Source organism: Piliocolobus tephrosceles, chromosome 4, assembly GCF_002776525.5.
Source record: "Piliocolobus tephrosceles isolate RC106 chromosome 4, ASM277652v3, whole genome shotgun sequence".
Lineage (NCBI taxonomy): Eukaryota > Metazoa > Chordata > Mammalia > Primates > Cercopithecidae > Piliocolobus > Piliocolobus tephrosceles.
Genome location: NC_045437.1, coordinates 139,933,142 through 139,948,177, shown reverse-complemented (window position 1 = coordinate 139,948,177; position 15,036 = coordinate 139,933,142). Strand labels below are relative to the sequence as shown.

At 40.7% G+C, this 15,036-nt stretch overlaps 1 protein-coding gene across 2 annotated transcripts in view; it reads right to left on the bottom strand.

The window, feature by feature from the left end:
* Window positions 1-876: 876 nt before the first annotated feature.
* The window catches only part of DCTN4 (dynactin subunit 4), a 45,763-nt gene continuing 31,603 nt past the window's right edge, over window positions 877-15,036 (bottom strand). For both annotated transcript variants that reach the window (XM_026454437.1, XM_026454438.1), the window contains exons 10-13: window positions 12,080-12,134; window positions 10,623-10,730; window positions 7,644-7,741; window positions 877-3,476 (exon numbers count right to left, since the gene is read on the bottom strand). In XM_026454437.1, coding sequence (XP_026310222.1) covers window positions 3,263-3,476; window positions 7,644-7,741; window positions 10,623-10,730; window positions 12,080-12,134 — 475 coding nt within the window. In that variant the 3' untranslated portion in view covers window positions 877-3,262. The remainder of the gene's footprint in view (window positions 3,477-7,643; window positions 7,742-10,622; window positions 10,731-12,079; window positions 12,135-15,036) is intronic.

Here is a 15,036-nt window from a genome sequence, read left to right as displayed (position 1 = left end):
CTACTGAAAAATTGCATAGTTAAGGACTGAGAACTGACCCCGTATTTAAGTGTGGTGATTGCTGGTGACCTTGACAAGGGCAGTTTTGACCAAGTGGTGGCAGTGACAGTCTAACTGGAATGGGTTCAGGTGAGAATGACAGAACTGGAAGGTTGAATTAGGGTGTTTTTGTTTTTTTTAAAAAAACTTTTACTTAAACAGAGACAAGGTCTCAATCTTGTCTCAAACTCTTGGCCTCAGATGATCCTCTTGCCTCGGCCTCCTAAAGCGCTGGGATTACAGGTGTGAGCGATCGTGCCCAGCCAGAGTTAGAGTTTTGCTGTAAAGGGAGTAGGGAAATGGAGTGGCAGCTGAAGAGGGGAGTGAGGCCAATTTCTTTTTTAAGATGAGAGAAATCACATGCTGATGGAAAAGGGAAGGGGAGAGCTGCCGATGCTGTCTGTGAACAGGTAAGAGGATGAGCTCGAGTGTTAAGAGGTGGGGCTGGGTTCAGACAGGAAGAGTATGAATAATTCATCTAAGTAAGAGGAGGGAAGGAAGAGTTATGAAGGTACAGATGAAGGTGGATGAGTGGCCACTGGTGGAGGCAGACCACTGTGTATATTGCAAAGGATATCTTTAGAAGCAATGACCCAGGATAAAAACTGGTAGAGGTCTCAGCACATTTATATAATGGTTCTGCAAATATGTATATAAGAAGCTCAAAGCAACATCTACTTATATATTATGGTGAACTAACCTGCTAAGAGACTTTAGATTACTTCATTTAAAGGAATGGAAGGAAGCATGCCCCACCAACTCTCTTAACTCCACGCCTGTCTTTTGGCTCTGAGCCATGCTACATAGTATATACATGAGAGCAAACAAAAGACACGCTCAAGCTTTGTCTGCTTTATTTCACTACATTAAGTTAAGCAATAAGGCAAAACAGTAACCTGTCATTCATAAAGATCAAGGAGTACCTCTCTGTCCCAAAAGGGACCAAAAAGGATGTTTCTTCACAAATATGCACGACACCTAGCTCATTATGCTGATAAGCATTTCAAACAAAAGAAAAGGTCAGTAGGTGAATCAAATAACAAATCCAAATTAACTTAGCCTAAGTTTCCAAAAGTATAGTTTCAAGTGCTAATGGGATCTAACTTTCCTGTGATGGTGCATACTGACTAGCCTTAAAATGTTTGCACCTCATCTAATATAAAAAAGGCAACAAATACAATTCCTAATTCACCAGCTGCAGGTGTTGAACCATTTCTACGGACACACAGAATACTAGCTTGCACTAAAACCTATCTTGAGGAAACATTAAACCAGTGGCTCTATTATTCTGCAATTTAGTTTGGCTTCTGAAGAAACAAGTTTACGATCGAAGTGTTTTGTGTTTCTGTATATGGGAATGATGCCACCCATACTTCAACAGTATCATTTTTGGGAACAAATGCCAGCTGCCTGCCATAAATGCACGACGTGTGTGTAGTCTATGCAAACGTGTAAACATATGAAGTATTCTCTACTCTGATGCCCATTTCCTCCTCTGGCAAATATGGAGCAGTGATTTCACAGTAGTCTCTAACAGGTAGTGAAATAAAAATTTGAGACTCTGTGGGGTCACAAAAAAATGAAACTCTTTCTATAGTCTGCAAATTTGTAATTACCCATCCCCCTGCTCCAACTCCTAAGAGGCTAAATCTTATTATTACCATCATGTTAGAAATGAGTATTTTCTTTCTCACACTGCATCACATATATTATTACTCTGTGGGACCGTTTCATAAAATTGGCTTGATCTTTGTAAAATTAGTACAATTTAGTGTCTTTTAGAGTACAATTTAGTGTCTTTTAAAAGCTTCCTAAATATTTAAAACATTTTCAAGGGAAGCTTACAAGGACTATGTCCCATCTGTATTCTACATTATAATGTAACTTTAATTTTTTAAGACTTAAAACAAGAACAAGGTAAACAAAAAATTTGTATTTTCCTCAAGTCTCTTGACCACTTACTAACAATACTTTCACAGAAAACATGGTGCAGCTGGTGGTCTACTTTGTCAAGTTTCATTTTAGAAAACATCATAGAAATTAAGGTTAGCAACCCAACTCCAGGATACCAAGTGAAAACAGCATGTCTGCTGTTAGGCCAAAATTGTGGGCTACTTGCTGAACTATTTTATGGTTTACAATCAAAATGGTCTTATTTGACTCACTATATGACAAAAGTCTTAAACTTAGTAAGGGGGAAAGTTCTTAATATCCAGTTTTGGATTCAAGAGATTATACTAGTTAATTTCCCCCTCAACTCACTGGAAAGAATGCTAGTTGAGAATACGCTAAAAATCTAACCTTTAAAATGTTTTCTGCATTCCAGAAATGAACCTGTCCACTCAGGTTTTCTTTGGGTTCTTTTCCAGGTTCCAAACAGAACAACTTAACTGAGCTACAGAGGCAGAACAGGGAAGGGGTAGGAAGTAAGACAAATAAAGATTGTCCCCCTGTGGCAGCATTAATCCCTGGGTATTGTGTCATTATTGAAAACGAATGGAATTTGCTACCCCCTTGACATGACATGTAATTGCTTGCTTCTCAAATTCTTCTTAAAAGATCCATATTTTATTGGGAAAAAGTATCCCATATTCACTTAGAAAAAGGGGGCAAATGATAGTGCCTTAACAACTTCATAGGTTTTTCCAATCATCACAATACTAAAGATAATGTGACAATTCAATTTTTCGGTTATATGGAAATCTATGGCAAAATGGCAGCCATTATGGCAAGTGAAGGGATTTGTTTTAGACTGTTAGATGATATTTAATGGAATGCAGAAAGCAGTTGGTACATTGTGACCAATGCTGGATCATTAACAGCAGGTCCACCTTTGGGTTATTAAGTTTCATCTGTGACATTGTGATCCTTAGTGAGATCAGATCGAGAGACAGTACAGTCAGTTTCTCAGGTGGTAAATACAATGCCACTCCAAGGAACACCCATCCCCTTTCCTAGATGGAATTATGCTGCTGTTATTCAATGTGCAGGGCTCAGTGAGGGAGACACAGACTTACTGGTGTCAACAGAGGTGAGAGCAAGAGCAATAGCAGCTACTCTGTGTTTCCAATGTCTTGCCTATGCTCCCACTTTCTTAGCAATAGAATTCCGTAGTGCATGGGTACATCGTTATAAACAAGGCCTAATGAAGCAGCAGCTTCTGCATTTTAACGCAGGTTTATGGTGATACTGTCCTTTGGGATCTGCCCTCCAATGGAACCTTTTAAGGAAGAAGCGGGCCCAAGCTAAGTTCCACATGCTGGGTGAGCCAGATGACTTCTGTTCCCTGGTCACTTTCTTCAATGGGGCGAATGGGGGCTGCCAGGTTTTTAAAATCGTGCTTCATCTTGAAGCACACGGTCACTTCACCCTCCTCACGCTGTGGTGTAACTTTGATGAAAATACCCACTTTGTTGGCCTTTCTGAAGGCTATAATGCTATGGAAAGAAAAAAAAGCAAGTATTAGGTAGATAAAAAATCAGCCAAACCACTAAGACTTACAGTAGAAGTCTTTCACCTTATTCTTTCCTTCAGCACACACAGAAGACCTATAAACACTTTGTTCTTAACCTACTAAGTTTTTTTTTGTTTGTTTGTTTTTGAGACATAGTCTCGCTCTGTCACCCAGGCTGGAGTGCAATGGCTCCATCTTGGGTCACTGCAACCTGTTTCACGGGCTCAAGTAATTCTCCCATCTCAGCCTCCCGAGTAGCTGGGACTACAGGCATGCACCACCACACCTCGCTAGCTTTATATATTAATATGTATTTTTGGTGGAGATGGGGTTTCTTCATGTTGCCCAGGCTGGTCTCGAACACCAGGGCTCAAGTGATCTGTTTGCCTTGGCTTCCCAAAGTGCTGGGATTACGGGCATGAGCCAACACGTCGGTCATATATTTTTCTATGAGCTTATACTTTTCTGCTTTTCTAACCAATGCAGATGGTACACATTATTCCATAACTTGTTTTATTCTGTTTATCACAAACATCTTTTGATGCTGGTATATACAGATCATCTACATTCTATGTAATGGTTGCATAGTATTCAATTATGTGTTTACCATAATTGACACATACTGAGGTTGCTGCTAATTGTTCTCTATTATAAACAATGGTGCTGCAAACATCCCTTTACATTCACCTCTGTGCAAATGTGGTAATATTTCTAAAGAACATATAGACTCATACCATGAAAAGTTGTTTTTTTATTTTTTATTTTATATTTTTGAGATGGAGTCTCGCTCTGTCACCCAGGCTAGAGTGCAGTGGTGTGATCTCAGCTCACCGCAACCTCCACCTCCTCGGTTCCAGCGGTTCTCCTGCCTCGGCCTCCTGAGTAGCTTGGACCACAGGTGCACAACACCATGCCTGCCTAATTTTTGTAATTTCAGTAGAGATGGGGTTTCACCATACTGGTCAGGCTGGTCTCAAACTACTGACCTCAGGTGATCCACCCGCCTCGGCCTCCCAAAGTGCTGGTATCTCACAGGCGTGAGCCACCGTGCCCGGCTTTATTTTTATATTTTAGAGACAAGGTTTTGCTCTGTCACCCAGGCTGGAGAGCAGTGGCACAATCATAGTTCATGGTAGCCTTGACCTCCTAAGCTCAAATGATCCTTCTGCCTCGGCCTCCCAAAGTGCTGCGATTACAGGCATAAGCCACCATGCCTGGCCATACTGTGGGAAGTTTTAGTAACTCAATGCTTTAAGGGAAATTTGGAACACCATAAATCAGTAGTGTTTTTGTAAATAACTTATGTAATTTGGAAATTTAGCATAAAAATGTCTCTTCATTGAGGTTTCCATTTCAATTTCCCCTCATTTGTGCATAAAGTTTGTGCTTTAATAACGTAGTTTCTGAAAGTAAAAGGGCAATGAAATAAACAGAATTTGTCTACTATCCAATTCAGTTACTCTAAGAAAGGTTACTGAGATTACATATTTACAAAATCTAAAAGTTCTATTAAATCTAATGTAAAATATAATTAATTCAGTTTTTAATTACTCTATCATGTAATCAGGCTAAAATCTGATATCTCAGACAATCATTCCAGAAATATATCTTGGCTTAACAAATTTCTGTACCTAATTAATTTAAGGACCCACATAAAGCAAGAATTTCAGAGAACATATTTTGTATTGTACAACTTAGTACATTTTGTATTACAGTAACTAACAAAACCTTTGATTTGTACGAGACACGTAAAAAAAAATTCAAACAGTTTAAAATGGTAAAAAGGAAAACGTCAGTCTTTCTTTTTATCCTTAATTTCCCAGGCAACCACTGATACCTGGGAAGCTTTTCCAAAACAAATTTGGATTTCTGGTCCCTAGCTAGACCTGCTAAAAAAAATCCTCTGGGGTTAGGGTCTGGAATGCAATCAAACAGCAAAACAAAACAACACTTGACCTGGTGCTTTATGGAGTTAACCCACGTTTGGTAATCACTAATTTCACCTTTGCCTTCACTTTCTTTTTCTTTTTTTGAGATGGAGTCTGGCTCTGCTGCTCAGGCTGGAGTGCAGTGGTGCAATCTCAGCTCACTGCAACCCCACCTCCAGGGTTCAAGTGATTCTCCCATCTCAGCCTCCTGGGTAGCTGGGATTACAGGCGCGTGCCACCACACCTGGCTAATTTTCGTATTTTCAGTAGAGACAGGATTTCGCTATGTTGGCCAGGCTGGTCTTGAACTCCTAACCTCAAGTGATCTGCCCGCCTCAGCCTCCCAAAGTGCTGGGATTACAGGCGTGAGCCACCGCACCTGGCTTCACTTTATTTTTCTAACCCACCTTATGTTATCTCTTCTAATATCTTGTTGAGAAAGCTTTTGATCATTCTGTCAAAAAACCATAAATGGGCCAGGCATGTTGGCTCATGCCTGTAATCCCGGTACTTTGGGAGACCAAGGCGGGTGGATCACTTCAGGTCAGGAGTTCGAGACCAGCCTGGGCAACATGGCAAAACTCCATCTCTACTAAAAATGCAAAAATTGGCCAAGCGTGGTGGAGCTCGCCTGTAATCCAAGCTCCTCAGGAGGCTGAGGCAGGAGAATTGCTTGAACTCAGGAGGTGGAGGTTGTAGTGAGCAGGAGATCACGCCACTGCATTTCAGCCTGGGGGACAGAGTGAGACTCCACCTCAAAAAACAAAACAAAGACCGTAAATGTTCCCTGTGCCAGTTTATTAAGCTATTGTTTTTCAGTTCCAATCGCACCTCTCTGTTTTGCTGTGTGACACTGGATTCTGCTCAGACCGTATCTGCTGGGTCGGCTGGCTCTTTGTCAGGTTCTGTCAGTAGCGGGCTCTGATGGGAGACTAGAAGTCTAGAGGAGGAAGGGTCTTGCTCTTCCTTTAGAGATTCCTGTTTGCTTGTGGTCCCTGTTCCCTGTGGCCATCACTCCAAAAATGTCTTTTTTTTTTTTTGAGACAGGGTATCACTCTTGCCCAGGCTGGAGTGCAGTGGCACAATCACGGCTCACTACAACCTCTGCCTCCCGGGTTCAGCTGATTCTCCCACCCTGGTATCCTGAGTAGCTGGGACTACAAGCATGCGCTGCTACACCTGGCTATTTTAAAATTTTTTTGTAGAGATGGGGTCTTACTATATTCCTAGGCTGGTTTCAAACTCCTGGGCTGAAGCAATCCTCTTACCTCAGTCTCCTAAAGTGTTGGGATTATAGGGGTGCGCCACCATGCCCGGCCCAGCAATGCTTCTTTACCCAGGAGGAAGTGGCAGTAAGCAGCTGAAGTTTTCCAATTCTTGTATAATCAAGCCACCCCTCCTTTGCCATCATGAGATGCCAGGACCAGGCAAGCAGTGTTCCCCTTCAGCTCACTGGAGGCCCGAGTTTCAGCTACATGGAGCTCCTTCTTTAAGTTCTAAATTTTAATAATTCTAACTATTTCCCTTTGTTCCCTCCACCCAAGGGATGGTAGCTGGCTCATAAAATAGCTATCTTTGAAATTTTATGCCCATGAAGTAGCATAAAATTGCTACTTTAGTGTTCTTTTTCACTTTTTAAGTTACACAAGTGAATAATTCTTTATATTAAATTCTCTGTTCAAATCATTGAAATCATTCAGTCTATAGACTGAATTCTCTAATGGTCACAGTTCCCAGTTAGTGGAAGGTTTGGTTCTTTTCAGTTATTAGGTATGAGAGAGTAAAATCTATTAATTACCCCAAGGGTGTGGGGGTGTGGAACAAACCCAGTGATAAATCTATAGGGACAGAATATTGTATCCTGTCCACAACCATTAAAATCATATACTTAAAAATTTTTTAAATTAACATGGGAAAATATATTCAAGTGAAAAAGGCTAAAAAACTGTATCTATAGAATGATTCCAATGAGGGGAGAAATATTTGGAAGGACAAATGCCAAAATATTAATGGTGTTTATCTCTGGTGGTGGGATAATTTTATTTTCTTCTTCACGGTCTTATATGTATTTCCCCAATTTTCTACAATATTTCTACAATAATTATTTTTAGAAACAGGAAGAAAAAAGTAATTTAAAAAAATCCAAACAAGAAAATTGGATATATAAGTGGGCATTCTGTATCAGCCAATTGTGGTATGGGGATCACAAAAAGATCACTCACTCGGGATCGTCCTGAAAGTCTTGAGGTTCTGCCAACTCATCGTACTCTGCTGCTGCATCCTTGCCAGCTAAAATGAGCTCTTTGGGAGGCACCACCACCTGGAGAGCAACACAGAGAGGCCTGAGAAGGGACCAGTGTGACAGAATATAGCAAAGCATGACATTGATTTAGACAAATGGAAACACACAGCAAGTTTCAGGAAACATATATACTACTTATATGGAGTTTATAAGAAGAAAGGTTTTAAGAGAAAGTAAGTACTTATTTCATGGGGTCTGTAATGAGGAACTGGGGAGAACATGGGGGCTTCAATTGTGTCTTTAATGTTTTATTTAATTGATTATTTTTTAGAGACAGAGTCTTGCACTGTCGCTCAGGCTAGAGTGCAATGGCGTAATCTTGGCTCACAGCAACCTCTGCCTCCTGGGTTCAAGCGATTCTCCTGCCTCAGCCTCCCAAGTAGCTGGGATTACAGACGCCCATCACCACGCCTGGCTAATTTTTTGCATTCTTAGTAGAGATGGGGTTTCACCATATTGTCCAGGCTGGTTTTGAACTCCTGACCTCCTGATCCACCTGCCTTGGCCTCCCAAAGTGCTGAGATTACAGGCGTGAGCCACTGCACCTGACCCTCATGTTTTATTTCTTAAGAGGATGGGGATAAATGGGTATTTACCATATTCTTCTTTTTTTTTTTTTTTTGATACATCTGAAACAGTCCATCATTAAGAACAACACAAAGGAGAAACACTGGCTCCAACACAATGTTTTTTGACATGGTGCCAGCTGATTCCTGGTACCTGATACATAAACTCACGTGAGATACTGGGTGTTTATGGTCATGGAAACAATTAGCATTCTTCAGACTTACGTTGTAATTAGGCCTCAACTTTGCTCTATCAGAGGTTAACAGTTAACAACATCGATCAAATTTCTAATGATAGATACAAATGTGGGAAGGGAGGTATAAAGAGAGATAAAGACAAGCTGTGCTTATTTCTGCCTCTGTCTTAATTGGAGCTGCTTATTAGTGTTAACAAAAAAAAAAGCAGCAGCCAGGTGAGGTGGCTCAGGCCTGTAATCGCAGCACCTTTGGAGGCTAACGAAGGTGGATCATGAGGTCAGGCGATTGAGACCATCTCGGCCAACATGGTGAAACCCTGTCTCTACTAAAATACAAAAAGTCAGCCAGGCATGGTGGCAGGCACCTGTAATCCCAGCTACTTGGGAGGCTGAGGTAGGAGAATCGTTTGAACCTGGGAGGTGGAGATTGCAGTCAGCCGAGACCGCGCCACTGCACTCCAGCCTGGCGACACAGCGAGATTCCATCTCAAAAGAAAAAAAGCAACAAGGACCATTTAAAAGTCTTTGGGGCCGGGGGTGGTGGCTCACGCCTGTAATCCCAGCACTTTGGGAGCCCAAGGCAGGCGGATCAGGAGGTGAGGAGATTGAGATCATCCTGGCTAACACGGTGAAACCCCGTCTCTACTAAAAATACAAAAAATTAGCTGGGCATGGGGGCGGGCGCCTGTAGTTCTAGCTACTAGGGAGGCTGAGGCAGGAGAATGGCGTGAACCCGGGAGGCGGAGCTTGCAGTGAGCCGAGATCGCGCCACTGCACTCCAGCTTTGGCTACAGAGCGAGCCTCCGTCTCAAAAAAAAAAGTCTTTGGAGGTGATGCTTGTAAGTGAAATCATTAAAAAGCAGGAAAAAACAAAAAAAGAAAAAGAGGACAGAAATTCTCTAATAATATTTGAATAACAACTAAAGATATAGGCATCCTTTTAAACCATTTTTATTATAAATATGAAGCTGAATTATGAATCAGTAATCAACGATCTAGAGAGAAAGGCTCTAAAATTTCAAGTACTAGAAGTAGCAAAATATAAAGAGGCCATATTACATCCATTCAACTCACACTGAGAGTCAAAATCACCCACTTTAGTATTTAGTTAGTGCTTTTTTTTTTTTCTGAGATGTAGTCTCACTCAGCTGCCCAGGCTGGAGTGCAGTGACATGATCTCGGCTCACTGCAACCACTGTCTCCTGGGTTGAAGCGATTCTCCCATCTCAGCCTCCCCAGTAGTTGGGATTGCAGGCACCTGCCATCACACCCAGCTAATTTTTGTATTTTAGTAAAGACGGGTTTCACCATGTTGGCCAGGCTGGTCTTGAATTCCTAACCTCAGGTACTCCACTCGCCTCGGCCTCCCAAAGTGCTAGAATTACAGGCGTGAGCCACCATGCCAAGCCTAATTAGTGCTATGTTATGTATAATCTTGTAAGGTAGAGGAATCCAGAGGAGGCATACCAGCTTCTAAATGATTTTAAACATATCATTTCTAAAAGGGAATGATACTTCACAAGTGTTGAAGAATGAATGTATGAGACTGAGAGACTGAAGGTGCATGTATGTTAGAGGAGTCAGAATAGGAAGGAGGCATTCTAGGTAAAACAAATAGCATACACAATTCTCTAGCATCAAAGTTTATAACCCATTGGATCTGTCTGGATCACAACCACTAATATGTATGATTCAGGGAATGCTAAATTTGAGGATTTGAAGGAAGATCACACTGGACGAACAGAGAGAAGTAGTCATTAAGGAGCTCTTATGCTATGCCAAAAATCTGGACTTCATCTCAGTCAAGAGCAATGCTAAATGACCAGCATGCGAAGAGTTAGATTTTAGAAGTATCACCCTGGTGGCAATAGAGAAGAAATGGGTTGAAATGGAGGTGGTGGTATAAAAATAGCAAGGTCAGTTAGGAAGTTATTGTCACAGTCCAGGTAAGAAACGATGAGGCCTTCAAATAGGGCAGTGTGTTTCAGGATAAAGTAAAACAATTTAGGAGGTGGAATCAAAAGAACGGGCTGGCTAGATGTGGAAAGGAGAGAGTGCGGAGTCTTTTAAGCCAGGTCAAATGAGGACACTCCAGGGAAAGTGAGGGTCAGTCAGGCTGAGGCAAAATGCTCCTACCTTAGCAGTGCTGTTGATATCATCAGGGTCCCCCTCCTCACACTCCAAGAGAGTCACATGGGTGAGGTTCTCAACTGGATTCGTAAGAGTCAGGAGGACCTGGCTCTCCTAGAGAATAGGAAACACATCTCTCAGACATTCACCACTTTCTTAGCTGCTACACCAAGTATTTCGCAAAATTACCATTCCCCCGCATTACTCCTGAGCAATGACGCCCACTTACACCTCTACATCACCGTATTCTCTAGATGCTTACCGATCCCTGTTCTATTATCTATATGGTAGACCAAATACTCTCTGGAGTTGCTATTTCGCCAAGGAAATGGGACAGATTCCACTGAAAGGGCCAGTTACTAGATGCAAAAATTCTGAGGACTGCTCATTATCTAAGTGATTGTTTAAAGTTAAAACTCTTGTCTCACCCAGGCTGCCATTTAAGGACTGAAAAGGAGGCCCTCATAAATAAAAAATGGGAGTCACAGGCCAGTCAGATGCATTAACAGAGCAAAAACGGCACACCAAGACAACAAAAACTTTTTAAAATTTTTATTTATTTGTTTATTTTTGAGACAAGGTCTTACTCTGTTGCCCAGGCTGGAGTGCAGTGGTGTGATCATGGCTCACTGCAGCCTTGACCTCCTGGGCTCAGGTGATCCTTCCATCTCAGCCTCCTGAGTAGCTGGGACCACAGGTGTGTGCCACCACACCTGGCAAGTGTTTTGTATTTTTTGCAGAGATAAGGTTTCCCCATGTTGACCAGGCTGGTCTTGACTTCCTGGGCCCAAGCAATCTACTTATCTTGGCCTCCCAAAGTGCTGGGATTACAGGTATAAGCCAGCATGCCCAAACTTATAAAAACTTTTTAAGACTTCTTGAACTGTGATAATTTGTCCTTGTTTGGTACTCTCTCTAGATAAGCAAAACAAATCTTTCAAATGAAGGACCATATGATAAACATTTGTGTTTTCAGGAGCAGCATGAAAGGAAAGAGTTAAAGAGGTTGCTGCAGAATATTCTACAATTCACTGGGCGTGTGTCTGGAAAAGGGGCGTAGATGAGGACTCCAAGGAAGAGAAGGGCTGTGGTATGGAAATCTGGAAATCTAACTGATTCCTTGTACCCAAAACATAACATACAGGAGATCGAGGAGAATCTCTAGGCTGGAGAAGAACAAAAGATGCCTGTGGGATCCATCATTCTCCCCTTTCTTTTCCCCACCCAGAATTTCACCTTGACATAATGTGCACTCTGCTCCTTCTCCCTACTTTTCATCAAAGATGTTGTTGTCAAGGATCTCAGTGTCAATAAATTTAAAGTCTTTATTATCCCAAACTGTCTTCTTTTCTATCCCTTGCTCTCTGGATCCTGTGCCAAATACACACACAGCCACCCACATACACATACACACACATCATTGATCAATCCTTTTTCTTCCTGTAAATGAGCAAGGTACTAACCTTCATGTAGCGAAGGTTGGGAATTGACATGATTCTCACTTCTGGAATGTAATTGCTATGCATAAATAAAAAAATGCATTAATGTTCACTGGAGTCTCTTAAAATTATTATTATTTTTTAAAGCTGTGCAGTACATAAAGGATTTCATGTTAATCAGAACACATCAGAGAAAAATAATTTTAATGAACCATATCATCACAGTAAGAACTTAAGACATAAGACTAAACTGGTATGACTTCTTTCTGAAATCTTATGTATATTTCTATTTTAAACTGCCCAGGTCCCAGATTAGCATGTATATATCAAGATACTGCTTTGTAACGACTAAGACAAGATATTTATCTCCTTGTGCCTTGGTTTTCCTAATTCCAAAATGAGGAAAATAATGGTATCTATCACTTGAGGTTATTGTGAAGAATACATGCAAAAATGCTTTGAAAAATGCTTGGAACAAAGCTCACATAAATGTTAATTATTGTGCATACATTAACGTAATACAAAATCTATTGCAGAAACACTAAAAGTGGGGGAAAAAGTACATCTTAGAATCAGATATTTAAACTTTAAATGAGCTATTTTTCATGGTGACTAGCAGGATTACCTGAGCAAATTAACAGGAATTTAAGAAACTTTTGTCTTCCTGAATCTCAAAAAAACAAATACATACACACACAAAAGCAACAACAATAAAAAGAAATGTAAGGACCCCACTTCTAAGAATTTGAATTCAGTAGGTCTGAGGTTTGATACCAGAGCATCTGTGTGTGTGTGTGTGTGCGCGCGCGTGTGTGTGTATACATACATATGTACATATATATATATATATATATATATATTTTTTTTTTTTGAGACAGGGTCTTGCTGTCACCCAGGCTGCAGCGTAATGGCACAATCATGACTCACTATAGCCTCGACCTCCCAGGCTCAAGTTAGTCCCACCTCAGCCTCCCAAGTACCTGGGAGTACATGTGTGTGCCACCATGCTCAATGCTCAGCTAATGTTTGATTTTTTATACAAATGAGGACTCACTATGCTGCCAGGCTGGGCTTGAACTCCTAAGGCTCAAGCAATCCTCCTGCCTTGGCCTCTCCAAGTGTTGAGATTACAGGCATGAAGCAAACACCTGGCCTCAGAGAATCTGTAGTAAGAGAGCCAGGCAATTCTAAAATGATGTCAGAAAAAAACCACTTTTTCTCAAAGCAAGCTTAAGAAATTGATACTAAGCACAGGCTGCCATTCAGGGTTTCTGTAATGAGTATAATTCTTAAATAAGAAAGGAGTTCATGCCAGACTTCACATGTGCCATTTCTGTAGGTTTCTCTATTCCTAACCAATCATGTATTAAATAAGAATAGTTAGGAAAGTGAACATATTTTGAGTTACAAGGCATTTGCAAACATAATTACTCATTTGATTCTTTTCAAGAACCCCAAGAAGAAGGCATTATTCCTATTTCAGAGAGGAGGGAAATAAGTTTAGACAAAAACAGTGAGTGACAGACCCTCTACCTGGCCCTCCTAGCTCCTCTTACCTCACCAGACATGCACTTCCCAACCTTTTTGTTTCCTAATACTTATTTTTAATTGCTGCATAATATTCTACAGTACAAGTTATCTCAATTTAACCAACTATTTCCTTGTTCATGGTTAATCAGTTTGACACTGATTAACTGTTGGTTAAACTGTTTGCAGTTTTTTGCCATTAAAATATTCTAATACTCACCTTTGGAAATGTATCTTTATATATTGGCGCTTTTGTTTCTACAGAATACATTCCTGAAATAGTACTGTTGGGTTAAAAGGTCTATGTAATTTGTTTTGATATTTCCAGATCACTCTCCAAAAAGACTAGCAATTCAAGATTCTACCAACAATGTGTGCAAATATGTGTTTACCCACATTCTCATAAGTACTAGATGCTAATTACTTTTTAAAACTTTTCCTATCGAGTCTTGGTTTCTTTCCATGTACAGTGTATCTTCTGGCCATCTGAAATTCCTCTTCCATAAGCTACCTGTCCAAATCCCTTGTTCCACATTCCACTTTACTGCCTTCCTATTTTTATCTTTTCAATTTCTGGGAATTCTCTATGCCTGAGATATTAAACTTTAGTTTGTCACGACTGCCAAATATTCTTTCTTGCTTTACTATTTGTCTCAGGACTTTGTTGCTAATTTTGTCTTTTTAAAATTTTTTTCCTTAAGAGAGAGTCCTGCTCCATTGTCTAGGCTGGAGTGCTGTGGCACAATCATAGCTCACTGCAGCCTCGACTTCCTGGGCTCAAGGGGTCCTCTCACCTCAGCCTCCCAAGTAGCTAGGACTACAGGTACTTGCCACTGCACCTGGCTCATTTTAAAATTTTTTTGTAGAGATGAGGTCTTACTACGTTGTCCAGGCTGGTCTTCAACTCATGGGCTCAAGTGATCCTCCTGACAGGCTTCCAAAGTGCTGGGATCACAAGTGTGAGCCACTGCACCTGGCTTTAATTTCATCTTTTATAACCACTATTTCTTTTTCCTAAGGTCAAAGGTGTTTCTTTTCTTTAATGGCTTCTGGGTTTCCTGCCTTGCTAAAGAAGGGCTCTCTTACTCGAAAGCTAGACAATACTTTCCTAATTTTTGAAAATATTTTTGTTTGCCATGTAATTTAAAAAATGTATGTATTAGAAAAGTATGATGAGACACGAAAAGTTTACATTTAATTAGATGAACACTGGGTAAGTTTTAAGTGGCAGTATTTGTCTCTAATTAGGACCATTCAGATAGCCTGATAGGTAGTTTTTATACACAAAATTCCCTCCTACTCACAAGTCCCAGAGAGTTAACACTAACTTAATCACTTTCATCCCAGCCAAAGAAGTGTTATAACACAGGTAAGTAAAATGAACACTGTTACAGGGATACTCTTCAATCAGCTATATACTTTATTATTTTTTAAGTGTTTGAAGGATTATTCCC